The sequence below is a fragment of the Oncorhynchus gorbuscha genome, linkage group LG10 (assembly GCF_021184085.1).
Source record: "Oncorhynchus gorbuscha isolate QuinsamMale2020 ecotype Even-year linkage group LG10, OgorEven_v1.0, whole genome shotgun sequence".
Lineage (NCBI taxonomy): Eukaryota > Metazoa > Chordata > Actinopteri > Salmoniformes > Salmonidae > Oncorhynchus > Oncorhynchus gorbuscha.
The window spans coordinates 60,363,598-60,380,245 of record NC_060182.1 but is presented as its reverse complement, the minus strand read 5'-3'; the positions used below and the strand labels follow the sequence as shown (position 1 = coordinate 60,380,245).

Genomic DNA, 16,648 nt, shown 5'->3' with positions numbered 1-16,648 from the left:
TAAGAGCACGTTATAATAACGTTCAGTAATAAACCATTTAAAAGTAATGAACAAAACAGTTCTCACTATTTATTCATTATTGCTCTCACAATTGTAAATGTTAGTAAGCTAGTTATTCACGTGTGTATAAACAACTTTTCAATTCTGTATTAATGATTCAAAGGATAATTCATGAGATGTTTAATATAGGTCCTTATAAACCATTTGCTAATCATCACTAATCACTGGCAAGTGTCTTCACTGACATTTTCAACCTCTCCCTGACCGAGTCTGTAATACCTACGTTTCAAACAGACCACCACAGTCCCTGTGCCCAAGAAAGCAAAGGTAACCTGCCGAAATGATTACCGCCCCGTAGCACTCACGTCGGTAGCCAGGAATTGCTTTGAAAGGCTGGTCATGTCTCACATCAATACCAACATATCGGAAAACCTAGAGATACTCCAATGCCCCATACCGCCCCAACATATACACAGATGACGCAATCTCAATCGCCCTTTCCCACCTGGGCAAAAGGAACACCTATGTGAGAATGCTCCTTCAATGTTAGCAAGATAAAGGAGCTGATCGTGGAGTATAGGAAAAGGAACGCCGAACAGGCCCTCATTAACATCGACGGAGCTGGAGTGGAGCAGGTCGAGAATTTTTCAGGTTCCTTGGTGTCCACCTCACCAACGAACTGTTATGGTCCAAACACACCAAGACAGTTGTAAAGAGGGCACAACAACACATTTTGTTGCTCAGCATCTGACCATTAGGTGCTACGGAGGGTAGTGCATACAGCCCAGTACATCACTGGGGCTAAGCCTCCTGACATCCAGGACCTATATCCTCGGCAGTGTGAGAGGAAGGCCCCAAAAATTTTCAAAGACTCCAGTCACCCAAGTCATAGACTGTTCTCTCTGCTACCGCGCAGCAAGCGGTACCAGAGCACCAAGTCTAGGTCCAAAAGGCTCCTTAACAGCTTCTTCCTGCTGAACAATTAATCGAATGGCCACCTGGACTATTTACATTGCTGCTACTCAATGTTTATTATTAATGCATAGTCACTTTACAAATGACCTCGACTAACCTGTACCCCTGCACATTGTCTCGGTACCGGTACCCCATGTATATAGCCTCGTTATTGTTATATAATTTTCTTGTGCTCCTTTTTCATTAAATTACTTGAGTAAATTACTTAATTTACTTGAGTTTATTTAGTAAATATTTTCTTAGCTCTATTTCTTTGATCTGTATTGTTGGTTAGGGGCTTGTAAGGAAGCATTTCATGGTAAGATCTACACCTGTTGTAATCGGCGCATGTAACAAATAACATTTTTGATTTTATTTAAATATTCATAAATGTTTTGAGTGACCAGTGTAATTTCTCACAAAAAGATGGACATGCAATTGGTAGAGATTCCATCAGAACCTGATGCTCCTTCAGGTGTCAAAATGAACATATCAAGGGTTAAAGAAAAAGCACACAACACAGAGGATGTTTAAGGAAATATATTGAACATTTCACTTGCTGAACATTTCAAGTGCAGTGTTACCTCTGAGGCTTGGGCTTATCTTAACTCATATCAATCCCACATCCCCTTTTCTCAAATCCGGAGGCTTTGAGGCTAGAAACACTGCTGATTTTCATTCTTAATTAAGTGCATTTCTTGAATTTTTCGAGTGCCATCACTAATTCAACGTGGTCCTTCGAGTCAGATAATCAAGGACTGATTTCAGACCTGGGACACCAGTTGAGAAGACTCTCTGGCCAACCAGTGATATCAATCAATTAATCAATTACATACCAAGTAGAAGAAGAAGAAGAAAACAGTAGGACACTCCAGACCTCCAGGCTGATTCTTTGTGACATTTGCGAGCAAAAATGCTTGATTTTGCTATGGAGATTCTGACATTTTGCATGGCAATACGCAATTATTTTATCCAATTTGACGTGAAAATGTGCCGACGAGGGTGTTTGTTTAAGTGTGGCTTGATTGAACTATATTATACAGTAAATTTGCAGTGATTGGTTGAAATTGCGAGCCCTCTTTTTGTACTGCGGTGATGGGTCCGTTTTATGTGATAATGTTGCAATGATTTGATTGTTTTGTGCCATGACTGGTCAAATTTGCAAGCCCTCGCATAATATGCAGGGAATGGTTGATTTTGCTAAACAAATTGCAATCGCAGAATGGCGGAATCCTGGAGGGACTGATGTACTGTAGATAGTCTATAGAACCTCCTGGGATACACAGAGAACATCATACTTCAGCCCCAATCTCATTACCTTCCCTTCAACCGGCCTTCCAATGTCTAGCCATGAGGAACGAACCAAGCTATCTCCTGCAAAAATCTATGTAACTTAATAAGGTGGTTTTAAAACCACACCATCGGCAACCCCTCCTTTGTCCGCCCTGCCCGATCCCCTCGTATCGTATTTGTAATTCACTCCCCTACATTATAATCCCTTGCCACCTGCCGGCCTTTCTTTAGCTGTTCCACGGGACACCATTAAGTAGAAACTCACTCAAGGAGGATATCGATTTGATGAGGAGTGGTGAAGTGGCTTTTGTGTCTTGACTGAGTTAGAGGAGGGTGGCCGAGAAGAACAACATGTCACAGTTTTGGACGTGAAAGAGATGTGTTTCTACTGTTTGTAGTAGAAGTGCTGATTCTACAATAGAGAGAGGCGATTGGAAGTGTCCAAGTTCTCTGCAATGGGGAATAATAACCAGTAAACACCAAAGATTGTTCATGAAATACAGGCTCTCTCTTGTACTTCCCTCAAGGGAATGACGCAGAGTAACAACAATGGACAACACATTGTACTTTCTGATACTTTGCAGTACTAGTTCCCCTTGGGGTCGCACGTGAATGGTCAGCGCTTTCTGGGTATGTAATGTTCTCTGTGTATTTCCATGTCTCATACAGTAGAGACTTCATTTGTTGTGTCCATTTAGTTTCTATGGTTTGAGATGCTGCACTGGGACCTGCATTTTGCATTGGAAGCACTAAACTCAATGAAGTCCTTGAAAAACTGAAAACATAAAAAGGGGTATGAACTGTTCTCGAAGGGGGAGAAACTACTTTCAATATAACTACTTTTCCCTTTCTGTGTTCATTCACACATGATGTTCTACAATCACACTCGTCCTTTTCCAACTACCGTTTATCGATACTAAAGCAGTTTTTAAAGAGTATAGGTAAGCTGCTCTCAGGAGATGAATGATAACATTGAATCATCGTTACTGCTAGTTAATAAAATAGTTCAGTACAATTCATTTGTAATGTCCCTGACAAACAAGTTTAATCTCTAATTATTTGAATTCTATAATAGATACACATCTATTAATTGCAGTTTTGGGGCATTAATGCCTTTGTGTGTGTGTCATTGACATATACATGGTGTGGTCAGTGATATCATGCTTGCGTGTGTGTGTGTGTGTGTGTGTGTGTGTGTGTGTGTGTGTGTGTGTGTGTGTGTGTGTGTGTGTGTGTGTGTGTGTGTGTGTGTGTGTGTGTGTGTGTGTGTGTGTGTGTGTGTGTGTGTGTGTGTGTGTGTGTGTGTGCGCATCAGTGCATGGGCATATTCCTTGTTCTCTGTTTGTTACAAGTGCAACACAGCTTCGGAATCCTCTCTCCATATTTCTCCAATCTCTTCCTGATGACTAATCCAATAAAACAAAGACTCCGAAATGCATCAATGCTTCCGAAATGCTTCAATGCTTCTGAAATCACCCCGTTTCTTTTGGCCATAGTGCTCCCTCCCATCATGCCAGAAGCGCTAATTCAGGGTTCAATTAAGGCGATGATGAGTTTGGTTAATGATGTACAAACAGCTGTTGTGTGTCTTACGTCGTTGTCACAAAACAGGGGACTGGTTCACTGCCAAGGTCGATACAACTCCCAGATAAACAAAAGCTTTAGTGTTTATCACTTATATTTGCCTGTCGGTCGGTCGGCGATGTCTGTCTGTGTCCTTGTTGTCTGTCTGTGTCCTTATATCTCTCTCTCCCCCCGATTCTCTCTCTCACTCCTTCCTTCCCTCCCCCTCTTTCAGTCTGGCTGTTCAATGTGAATGATGACTGTGCAAAAGTCCATGAATTGACCTCTGACCTCTCTCCTGTGTCCTGTCCCAGGTTGTCCTATCGATACTGAGGAGAATGAAGACCCCCCTATGGGCCCTGTTGCTGCTGTGTCTCTGTGTTCCGGGACACTGTAGTGACTGCCAGGAGGACTGCCTGGCCTGTAGCCACATCCTACCCCAGGAGATCAACTTTAACACACTGGTGAGGGTCTCTAAAGCCACCAACAACACCTATCCTCCATCTGTCTATCACTCTGTTCTTCTACACTGAACAAAAATACAAATGCAACATGTAAAGTGATGGTCCCATGTTTCATGAGCTGAAATAAAATATCCCAGAAATGTTCCATACACACAAAAAGCTTATTTCTCTCAAATTATGTGCACACATTTGTTTACTTCTCTGTTATGAGCATTCATTTCTCCTTTTGCCAAAATAATCAATCCACCCAACAGGTGTGGCATATCAAGAATCTGATTAAACGGCATGATCATTACACAGGTGCACCTTGTGCTGGGGACAATAAAAGGCCACTCTAAAATGTGCAGTTTTGGCATGCTGACTGCAGAAATGTCAACCAGAGCTGTTGCCAGAGATTTGAATGTTAATTTCTCTAACATAAGCTGCCTCCAACGTCATTTTAGAGAATTTGGCAGTACATCCAACCGGCCTCACAACCGCAGACCACGTGTGTGGCGTAGCGTGGGCGAGCGGTTTGCTAACGTCAACATTGTGAACAGAGTGCCCCATGGTGGGGTTATGGTATGGGCAGGCATAAGCTACGGACAACGAACACAATTGCATTTTAGCGATGGCAATTTGAAGGCACAGAGATACCATGAGGAGATCCTGAGACCCATTGTGAGGCCCATTTTTTTCTGGTATCTGCGACCAACATATGCGTATCTGTATTTCCAGTCATGAGAAATCCATAGATTAGGGCCTATTGAATTGATTTAAATTGACTTATTTCCTCATATGAACTGTAACTGAGTAAAATATTTCCAATTGTTGCATGTTGCGTTTATATTTTGGTTCAGTATATGTCTCTATTCCTCTTATCTGTCTATGCCTAACCCTGCCTCAGTCACATAATGCCCGAAGAGATCAACTTCAACACAGATTAAATCCCCTGTTGTCCATCTCGCTGTCATAATCTAGATCTGGTTATGACACCTGTACTATGTCAGATATAGAGTTGAATTGTATTCAATTCTGAGTTTGCATTTCAATATTACACTTTATATACATCACATAAGACTAAAATAGAACAAAATTGTTTAACATAGGAACACCGGATTTTTATTTAATTTTTATATACACTATATATAATGTTTATTAATTATGAAATTATTACAAATATTAACGTTCCACCCATGAGGCCTCTAGAGGGCGCTTTTGGTCACTCGACTGCAGGAAAGGGGTACTATCTCAAGGAACTCTGACTGTGTTACCAGTGGACTGACTGAATCTAACAGTGTTTTTAAATTGTATTTTTAAATCATAACTGTATGTCTAATAAATTAATGTGTGTGTTTATTTCATAAAAATAACTCAAAATATATCTGTGATCATTTATTTCCCTGAGCCTCCTTGTGCTCTTAAAATGCTCAGTCTGATCATGTGGGAGTGTTGATACAAATGTAAAATATTTACATAAGCAACCATGATTGGCGGATAGGATCGTCTAGACTCTAGAGCCTACCTGTTTAACCCTTCAAAGTAATAAAATACAAATGGTCATTGTTCAGAATAATCACATCAGATTGTGTTTTCATGCTTGTGGGCCAAAAATCCTGAACAGGCTGAAAATCCACGTGTTTTTTCATTTTTTTTCTAAATAAACTCTTACACTAAAAGGGAATTATCATTTTCACAACTTCAGAGTGTTATTTCCAACCTCATAGTGTGTAAATATTTAAAAAAACAGGCAAAGCACTGCCCCTTTAATAGGTTGATTGTCTGTGGGGTGATGGAGCTAATTCACTCAGGAGATGCTCCTTTGGCTTTAAACAGCTTTGGTGATTCAGTTAACTTAGAGCGTAGTCTAATTATGCACACACAATAAACAGCAGCTGGTTGGCCCACTGCCGCCGCCTGGAGAGATTGATGATGTCACAAATAGAGTGGTGCTCGCCGTCGTCGAAGAGAGATTGGGACCCCCCCCATAGAGAAACACGCATGCATGCGCACACAGACGCACCTACCATCTCCCTCACTCCCCGCACCCCTGCATCCATCACGCTCTGCCCTCATCCTTCTCTAAAACGACCCTTCCTCTCACCACAGTCATTCTCCCCACAATCTATCTCCTATATTGTTGATGATATCTGACTCTTAGCATTATGCCCTCCCAGCCTCCCGGCATCTGGCTTTTAATTTGCGCTGGCTAATTGATTCCTGAGGATAGAAGTGAGTGTTCTGCCCTCTCCATTCTCTCCATCTCACTGCTGGAGGTTTAGCGCACCACCGACCCCCCCTCTTTGTCTAGTGGCTTCAGTGTATTATGCTACGTTCTCTCCTATGTAAGTAAGTAGCCTTGGCTTGTACAAGTCGAAACGGCTCATAGGAGCAGGAGCTTATCTCCTGTTTCTGTAGCGTGAGGCAGCTTGATGTACAACTACACCCTATGGACAGGACGCAAGTCTATCGCAGGGCCTTACCCCAGATCTATCAGAGACGCATAGGGTCCCGTGTTTTATATTCTTTGGTATGACTCGGCACCCTGAGATAAGGATAATATTTGTGTGTGTATGTGTTGATAGCAGGTTCTGCTCTGATGTGGATAATCTCCACTGACAGACTGCGAGACTAGACTGTGATGCTTTCAGAGAAACCCCAAACCCACTGACTGATTCTAGATATATATTCACACAAAGACCATTTAGATAGCATGGACGCCATACCAATTCAAGGTGAGGTATTTGTAAGACAAAGAAAGTACTATGTTCGGGCGAGAGAAGAACAGTACGATGTCTTCGTGGGCATCATAAACATTTTGCTATCATTCTTTAAAAAATACATATACTGTATGTTTTATTGTCACATACACCAAATAGGTGCGTTGAAATGTGTTGTTTTACAGGGTCAGCCATAGTAGTACGGCGCCCCTGGAGAAAATGAGGGTAAAGTGCCTTGCTCAAGGGCACATCGGCTCGGGTTCTCGAACCAGCAACCTTTCGGCTCTAGCCTGCCACCCTCACAATGGGAATCCCAGTGTCTGACGGTGTATCATCGTCTATCTCAATGAAATACATAAAGCCATTTTCACGTCAGCATTTGAAAGAAAGTATACTGGTGCCACCTTATTTGGGGAGGACGGGCTTATAGTAATGGCTGGAACGGAAAAAATGTAGTGGTATCGAACACATCTAGCACGTGGTTTTCATGTGTTTGGTACAATTCCATTAACTCCATTCCAGCCATTATAATAAGCCATCATCCCCTCAGCAGCCTCCTCTGCTCTGTACAGCCCCTGGACAAAATGGTGACTGGGGAAGGAACCAATAACTAACAAATCATAACTTTGGATTGTCCTTTCTTTTTTTCTTTCTTTTTTTTTCTTTCTTTCTTTTTTTCTCTCTCTCTCTCTCTCTCTCTCTCTCTCTCTCTCTCTCTCTCTCTCTCTCTCTCTCTATCTAACGACCATGTGCTCTGTTGTCCTCCCTCTCTCCTCTCAGGTATGTCTGGTGGAGTGTGACAGTAACGTCTCCCCTGCCTTCATTTGGGACCTGTGTCGCAAGGTCTTGGCACCGCCACAGTTACCATTCCTGTCCATAGGGGGCGCTGACATGCTGAAACGGGCCCAGGAGGAGGTGGAGGCCATGCTGCCAGAGGAAGAAGAGGAACAGGGGGATGAGGGGCTGATGTACCCAGCAGCCCTGCAGAGGTTTGACCACGTGGCCCGTGCTCTGGGGACAGACGAGCTGGGCAGTGAGAGACAGCTAACCCTCGCCGATGCTGCCTACAACTCCCAGCTGCCCCAGGAAATGGAGGAAATGGACGAGGAAGAGGGGGATAGCGCAACAGAGAAAGAGCAGGACGGAGCGGCAGGGATAAGTCTGTCAAAGCGCTTTGGGGGGTTCCTGAAGGGAAGGCACGGCTACAGGAAATTGATGGGCCCTGGAAGGCCCTTGCAGAAGCGCTACGGCGGGTTCATAGGCGTCCGGAAATCTGCCCGCAAGTGGAACAACCAGAAACGCTTCAGTGAGTTCCTGAAGCAGTACCTGGGCATGAGCACCCGAGCCAGCAAGTCCTACAACAGCTACTCCACTGACATCACCCAACAGAACGAGGTGTAGCCATGCCCAAAGCAACCATATCCCTGCCATAACCTAGCAAACCCCAGACCCTCCCCTAAATATTCAAATCCGTCACCACGGTGATGATTATGAAAATCCACACTGGAGCATTATAGATTCAGTCTTGTATATTTCTCATTGATAGCGATATCAACATATCATGAATAAAAGCTAAAAATAAAATAAAAATAGTAAAAAATACAATGTATACAGCTATTAATGGTTTATCAGAGAATCACTCTGGATTATTATTATAGTCACACAAACACACTTTATTTGCTTTGCTTTTCCATACTGTATCTGTAATGTCACTTTTCAAACATATTTTGCCTTCATCAATCTTGGCTATTAGTATTACATGGGTAAATTCAGTGGAAACTTCATTGATTTCAATGACTTACTAGTGAAGTTTTCATTGATTTTCTGAACCATCCACAAAGTTTCTAAACCCAGAGCCGCAACATCGCGAAACTTCGGTAAACACTTTCGAAACAGACCAAGCAGACCAAGGTTTGGGGTTTGAGAAGTCAATAATGAGATAAGTGAAAAATGATTCCTTAGATGTTCATTTAAACACTCTAAAGGCACAACCTAGATTCGAGCCAATGTCATAAGTAGTTGAACATGCTATTACTCCAACCTCATAAAAGTGACAAATTGGCACGTTTTTATTTTCGTCAAAAACAACTGTATATCGAAGGAGTGCCTTTAATTTGACAGGTTGCACATGCGCAGTTCTGCGCGAGACCGTTAGACCCGATGACGTGTTTCTACGCCGGAGTTCAGCTAGCCAACGTCGCCATGACATCGCCTACAAGCGTTATCGGGATGTCTTGGAGAAGCAGTTTCTGCCTATCGATAGGATACTGTACTGCCTTTGGTACATCAGTACATGAGAGAGACGGAGACTGTCTTTGGCGGATCAGGGCGTCACTCTCTTTATAGTGCTACCCTCTAGTGGCTGACCAAAAATGATCTTTCAGATTTCCAATTGAAAATGTGCTAGTATACGTTCATGACTATTTGATATATAACACAAACTCATTATTGGGTGTGTGGATGGCTCAATCTGTAACCTATTGACATGTTCAGAACTTCTTAATATTCTCTAAATATTCTCCAAACTTCAATATCAACCCTGATAGTGTCTACTATCATTTGGTACAAAACATCACAACAAAATATTCCTACTGTATAAGACTGCAGGAGGTTATCCATGCTCATATACAAATTATCTGTAGGCAAAGCTAATGTTCTGATTTGAAATTAACCTTGGCGTGTGTTTGTTGAAGCAGACACAAGATGTAGCCTACTGTATGTATGAACAGTGTTCTTTTTCTTTACATTGCTATTATGTGAAACAATTTTGTTGTGCAGTATAAAACCTGTAAATAGCAGACATTGAACATATCAATAAAGATAGTTTACTATTTCTTTTGTGGCTTGTCATGCAGCAAATGATTCTGTCTTGAGGTGTTCTGTTCCAATGTTCTAGAATGTTCACAAGATGATGACATCAGTTTATACTGTGTCAATCTCACAACACCCCATTTATTACACAGAACATTTCCAGACCAATATTGTCTTGTATAATAACAATCATTATCATCATCATGTTCTCTTGAATAAAATCTCCTGTATAGATACAGGCTCATAAGCCAAAATGGAAAGCCTAGAGTGGTTTCCGTCACATATTTTGGAGCATATTTAAAATATAACTTTACATCTAACTTAAAAGGCCCAGGACACATTTTTTTTAAAACACTACAAAATAGAAGACTACTTTTGACAGGATAAATCTTTATCAAGTATATTTCAACATCAAAAAGACAAAAACATTTCAGATTCCATATAAAATGAGTGCATCATAATACAAATTGTACTTTATTCAACAGTTGTTTTTTCTCTAAGTACATACATAGGACAATATATATATATAAAATACAATTGTTTAGTTTTTTTGCTTCTGTGGATTCATTGGCTTACTGCAAGGAAACATGAGTTTCAATAAACAATCATGAATATATTTTGGGTCTTAACATATGAAACATCTGTTTATGCCGAACGTTCATTAAAGGCTTTTTCAACAGAGATGTATGCATGTTCATTTACAATAGGTGGTAGAGTGACAAGGGTTTGGGTTAGGGCCACAATGCCCCCGAGCAGCATATCATTTTAAAATAAGCCTAACTCAGCATGTTAAATGCATTCAGACTCAATGCTGGCACCATATTTAAGATATTATTATTGGTACTATGTGGTATATTCCACATCTAACCAGGAACCGCGATAATTAAATTAAATTAGTGTATCGCCACTAATGAGAGCGGTATGGGTTATTGGCCATCCAAGTATATGACAAATGTACGGAGATAGATTCCTGCCCAAATATATTATACAAATGTTAAATTTTATTACAATGATGTAAGACACAACCTGCCAATGACCTCCATGTTGTAAAAGGACCCAATCCTTCCATGTCCTAATCTATCATAGTGTCTCTTTAACAATAAACTACAGTGCTTAAAATGATATCTGTTAGTGTAACTAAAGCCTGTTACTTGGCTATATTATAGACCACTTCTGGTGTAACCGCCCCCCAAAAGACTCTGCTCTTACAAAATGGCTGCTCTTACAGATTATCTGTTGACCCGAACAAAGAAGACTAAGGCAAAACAGGAAGGATAGCTACAGTAGCTGCTAACAACAAGGACGAGATACTGAGTCTTTAACTTTTAACAGTTGCTTGCATCATAGTCAGAGAAGTGAAAATCAGTGTGTATGACATCTGATTGGTCTAAAGTATGTGAATTGATTCCTATATCCCACAACATGGTAATTCTTGGTAATAACATCTTAGAAAAAACGACAAGTTGCAAAATATAGACACAACATTGCTGGATAATATAACGAAACACACAATACAAATGACATAGTCGACGTTGACAAAACATTATTTCTGTTTCCTTAAAAAAGCCCATTTCAATAAAAAAAAGGTACATACGAATTTGCAGGAATAAATGGCTTATAAACACATCATCAGACGGGTTGGGCATATTGAATCCCAAATCTGCATTTTACATCTCCTCCAATTACAACTCTCCAATCAATTCTCAACGTTTAAGACACAACTTACTGGTTACAACTTACTGATTGGTAGATCGTGAGCAGATGTAATCCTAGAGGTCAAGGGGGATTCTCCCAGCCAATCAGCGCACTTTATGGAATTGATAACAGATGGTATACATTATTAACAAATAACTGAACAAGTTGATGGCCAGCATCTCTCCTCTCTGACATAGGTCCTGTATTTAGCATGCTTGTTACGAAGTATTTAATGAAGCTTCACCTCTGCTACTTAGGGCTAACTCCCTCCTTCTATCACTTTACTTTCTTCTCCTAGTCGTTCATTCTCCACCACCTACACTGACAGAAGGCCAAAGCGTGAATGTATCGGTTAATCTTTGTATCATATGGATCTGTTCTTGCCCAGGCATTTGGAAGTTGGATTGATTTACAGATCAGATATTCTGCTCAGCACCTGCCTGGCTCATGTCCACCCTTGGCCACAAGCAGAAAGCCTTGTTCCCAAGCCAAGTTATGGACGGCATGATGTCATAGAGCAATAGGCATCCCCTATATAGCTGCTGGGTATAGAAGAGCTGCTGGTTATAGGATACGGCCAAAGATTTGGAAGAGAAGAAGTCTGCTTCCTGTATAGCCCCTCACTGGGCAGGAAGACAGGGGAACTGAGATGCGGGACTATGCTGCAGGTATAGATCATAGGTTTACCGGTCATAGGTCATTAAGCTGCGCCCGCCAAGTTCACCGTGAGCACCAACACACAAGAACCCGAAGTTCTCAAAGACATGAACAAAGTACATAAAAAACTTTTAGTAAAGTTGTAAAAAGTACCAAAAAAACCGAATAAAAAAAGAAAAGAAATAAACACCAACGTACATGTTGCTCCACTGGTTGACCCCCAAATCTTTCCTCGGTCTTCACTTGGAGAGGTGACTGCTCCTCTCTTCTGGCAGTCTCTCACTTTCTTTCTCTCCTCCATATCTCTTTTTCTCTCTTCGTCCCTCTCTTCTTCGAGTCAGGAGTTCAGTCGAGGAAGCGCTGGCAGGCTTTCTTCCAGCGACAGGCGGTGCACCACTGATCCCGGTGCTCGATGCCGTAGACCTTACGACACTTCTTAGCCTCGCCACGGATCCTCCTGTAGAGAGAAAGGGAGGGAGGGAATGAGAGAGGAGATGGAAGAGGGAGAGAGTCAGAGATTGAGTGAGTTGACAGTAAATGTATGAATGGAATTGGACAGAGAGACATGTGTAGAGAGGGATGCATAGAGGGATGCGGGAAGGGAAATGACCGTAGACTCAAATTGACTGAGGCAGATATGTTATCAATAGCAATAAGGTAGTAATAGTATGTAGTATAGTATAATAGCTCACCTTGTGGTCCAGTGGCTGCGTGGGGGAGAGGTGCTGGCAGGGTGTGGCCTAATTGGGGCATTCTGCTGCTGCAGCCACTGTTCTCCCACACTGACTGACCGCACAAGGAATGGTGCGCCCTGGTGGACAGAGGGGGAAACACACAGATGATGAGCAGAGAAAAACTACAGAACATACACATATTATTACTGCCTGCGTTAGAGGTAATGAAGAGGGATTTGAGCAGAATCGCAAATCCCATCCAATCAAAAGGCTTCTTTTCCAAGTCTCCTCTCCTTCATCTGCACTGATTTGAAAGGATCTGCAGATTAAGGAATGGAAACAAGGACAGGGTGCCACTATACAGTTGAAGTCAGAAGTTTACATACACACAGGAGTCATTAAAACTTGTTCTTCAACCACTCCACAAATTTCTTGTTAACAAACTATAGTTTTGGCAAGTCAGTTAGGACATATACTTTGTGCATGACACAAGTAATTTTTCCAACAATTGTTTACAGACATATTATTTCACTTATAATTCACTGCATCACAACTCCAGTGGGTCAGAAGTTTACATACACTAAGTTGACTGTGGTCTTGGATAATTCCAGAAAATGATGTCATGGATGTAGAAGCTTCTGATAAGCTAATTGACATCATTTGAGTCAATTGGAGGTGAACGTATTTCAAGGCCTACCTCCAATCTCAATGCCTCTTTGCTTGACATCATGGAAAAATTCAACAAATCAGCCAAGACCTCAGAAAGAAAATTGTATACCTCCACAAGTCTGGTTAATCCTTGGGAGCAATTTCCAAATGCCTGAAGGTACCACGTTCATCTGTACAAACAATAGTACGCTGGTATAAACACCATGGGACCACGCAGCCGTCATACCGCTCAGGAAGGAGACGCGTTCTGTTTCCTAGAGATGAACGTACTTTGGTGCGAAAATTGCAAATCAAACCCAGAACAACAGCAAAGGACCTTGTGAAGATGCTGGAGAAAACAGGTACATTAGTATCTATATCCACAGTAAAACAAGTCCTATATCGACATAACCTGAAAGGCCGCTCAGCAAGGAAGAAGCCACTGCTCCAAAACCACCATAAAAAAGCCAGACTACGGTTTGCAACTGCACATGGGGACAAACATCGTACTTTTGGAAAAATGTCCTCTGATCTGATAAAACAAAAATAGAACTGTTTGGCCATAATGGCCATCGTTATGTTTGCAGGAAAAACGGGGAGGCTTGCAAGTCGAAGCACACCATTCCAACCGTGAAGCACGGGGGTGGCAGCATCATGTTGTGGGGGTGCTTTGCTGCAGGAGGGACTTCATAAAATAGATGGCATCATGAGGACGGAAAATTATGTGGATATATTGAAGAAACGTCTCAAGACATCAGTCAGGAAGTTAAAGCTTGGTCGCAAATGGGTCTTCCAAATGGACAATAACCCCAAGCATTCTTCCAAAGTTGTGGCAAAATGTCTTAAGGACAACAAAGTCAAGGTATTGGAGTGGCCATCACAAAGCCCTGACCTCAATCCCATAGAAAATCTGTGGGCAGAACTGAAAAAGCGTGTGCGAGCAAAGATTTTTGGCCATGGCTAATGCTGTGTTGTTTTACTCAAACATAATAACATCATTTTCATTGCTAAATTCATTTTCAAATCTCCCAGATGATCTAGCTTTTATTTTGGTGATTGTTAGTTCTCAACAATTATATTATCTGTCCTAGATACTTTATATCTGGTTTAAGTCATTTACGTTTACATTGAAAGCATTTTTCCATACCGAAAATGTATAAAACAATTTAAAAAAAATATATATATATATATACAGCACCAGTGGTGTAAAGTACTTAAGTACTCGTTACATTTTAACAGGAAATTGGTCCAGTTCACATCCCTGGTCATCCCTACTGCCTCTAATCTGATGGACTCACTAAACACAAATGCTTAATTTGTAAATTATGTCTTAGTGTTGGAGTGTGCCCCTGGCTATCCGTCACTTAATAAAAAATAAAAATGATGCCGTCTGCACCACTCGGGCTCCCGAGTGGCACAGCGGTCTAAGGCACTGCATCTCAGTGCACGAGGCATCACTACAGTCTAGAGGTCGACCAATTAATTGGAATGGCCGATTAATTAGGGCTGATTTCAAGTTTTCATAACAATCGGAAATCAGTATTTTTTGGCACAGATTTTCCGAAAAAAAAAAAAAAGATTTATATTTTTTTATACCTTTATTTAACAAGGCAAGTCAGTTAAGAACACATTCTTATTTTTCGATGACGCCTAGGAACGGTGGGTTAACTGCCTTGTTCAGGGGCAGAATGACAGATTTTCACCTCGTCAGCTCGGGGGATCCAATCTTGCAACCTTACAGTTAACTAGTCCAACGCAATAACGATCTGCCTCTCTCTCGTTGCACTCCACAATGAGACTGCCTGTTACGTGAATGCAGTAAACCAAGGTAAGTTGCTAGCTAGCATTAAACTTATCTTATAAAAAACAATCAAAATCACTAGTTAACTACACATGGTTGATGATATTACTAGATATTATCTAGCGTGTCCTGCGTTGCATATAATCTGACTGAGCATACAAGCATACAAGTACCTGACTGAGCGGTGATAGGCAGAAGCAGACGCGTAAACATTCATTCAAACAGCACTTTCGTGCGTTTTGCCAGCAGCTCTTCGTTGTGCGTCAAGCATTGCGCTGTTTATACCTTCAAGCCTATCAACTTCCGAGATGGGACTGGTGTAACCGAAGTGAAATGGCTAGCTAGTTAGCACACGCTAACTAGAGGGACGGAAGCTATACTGTTACACTGGCAATACTAAAGTGCCTATAAGAACATCCAATAGTCAAAGGTTAATTAAATACAAATGGTATAGAGGGAAATAGTCCTATAATTCCTATAATAACTACAACCTAAAACTTCTTACCTGGGAATATTGAAGACTCATGTTAAAAGGAACCACCAGCTTTCATATGTTCTCATGTTCTGAGCAAGGAACTGAAACGTTAGCTTTCTTACATAGCACATATTGCACTTTTACTTTCTTCTCCAACACTTTGTTTTTGCATTATTTAAACCAAATTGAACATGTTTCAATATTTACTTGAGGCTAAATTGATTTTATTGATGTATTATATTAAGTTAAAATAAGTGTTCATTCAGTATTGTTGTAATTGTCATTATTACAAAAAAAAACAAAAAAATTGTCTGATTAATCGGTATCGGCTTTTTTGGTCCTCCAATATTCGGTATCGGCGTTGAAAAATCATAATCAGTCGACCTTTACTACAGTCCCTGGTTCGAATCAAGGCTGTATCACATCCCACTGTGATTGGGAGTCCCATAGGGTGGCGCACAATTGGCCTGGGTCGTCCGGGTTTGGCCAGGGTAGGCTGTAATTGTAAATAAGAATTTGTTCTTAACTGACTTGCCTAGTTAAATAAAGGTTCAATAAAAAAATAAGGAATTTGAAATGTTTTTTAAACTTTTGATACTTAAGTACATATTAGCAATTCTATTTGCTTTTGATACTTAAGTGTATTTAAAACCAAATACTTTTGGTTAGACTAGACTTTTACTCAAGTAGTATTTTACTGGGTGACTTTCACTTTTACTTGAGTCATTTTCAATTAAGATATCTTTACTATTACTCAAGTATGAAAATTGAGTACTTTTTCAAAAACTGTACAGTACCAGTCAAAATTCTGGACACACCTGGGGTTTTTCTTTATTTTTACTATTTTCAACATTGTGGAAAAATAGTGAAGACATCAAAACTATGAAATAACACATATGGATTCATTTAGTAAC

The 16,648-nt window shown here is 40.9% G+C and overlaps 2 protein-coding genes across 3 annotated transcripts in view; one reads left to right on the top strand and one right to left on the bottom strand.

The window, feature by feature from the left end:
• The window catches only part of LOC124046309 (prepronociceptin-like), a 25,911-nt gene extending 15,446 nt beyond the window's left edge, over nucleotides 1-10,465 (top strand). The window contains exons 2-3 of the mRNA XM_046366542.1: nucleotides 4,125-4,274; nucleotides 7,754-10,465. Of these exons, the coding sequence (XP_046222498.1) occupies nucleotides 4,149-4,274; nucleotides 7,754-8,374 (747 nt within the window). The 5' untranslated portion in view covers nucleotides 4,125-4,148 and the 3' untranslated portion in view covers nucleotides 8,375-10,465. The remainder of the gene's footprint in view (nucleotides 1-4,124; nucleotides 4,275-7,753) is intronic.
• Nucleotides 10,232-16,648, bottom strand: part of LOC124046308 (zinc finger protein 395-like) — a 27,400-nt gene continuing 20,983 nt past the window's right edge. For both annotated transcript variants that reach the window (XM_046366540.1, XM_046366541.1), the window contains exons 9-10: nucleotides 12,829-12,947; nucleotides 10,232-12,593 (exon numbers count right to left, since the gene is read on the bottom strand). In XM_046366540.1, the coding sequence (XP_046222496.1) occupies nucleotides 12,482-12,593; nucleotides 12,829-12,947 (231 nt within the window). In that variant the 3' untranslated portion in view covers nucleotides 10,232-12,481. The remainder of the gene's footprint in view (nucleotides 12,594-12,828; nucleotides 12,948-16,648) is intronic.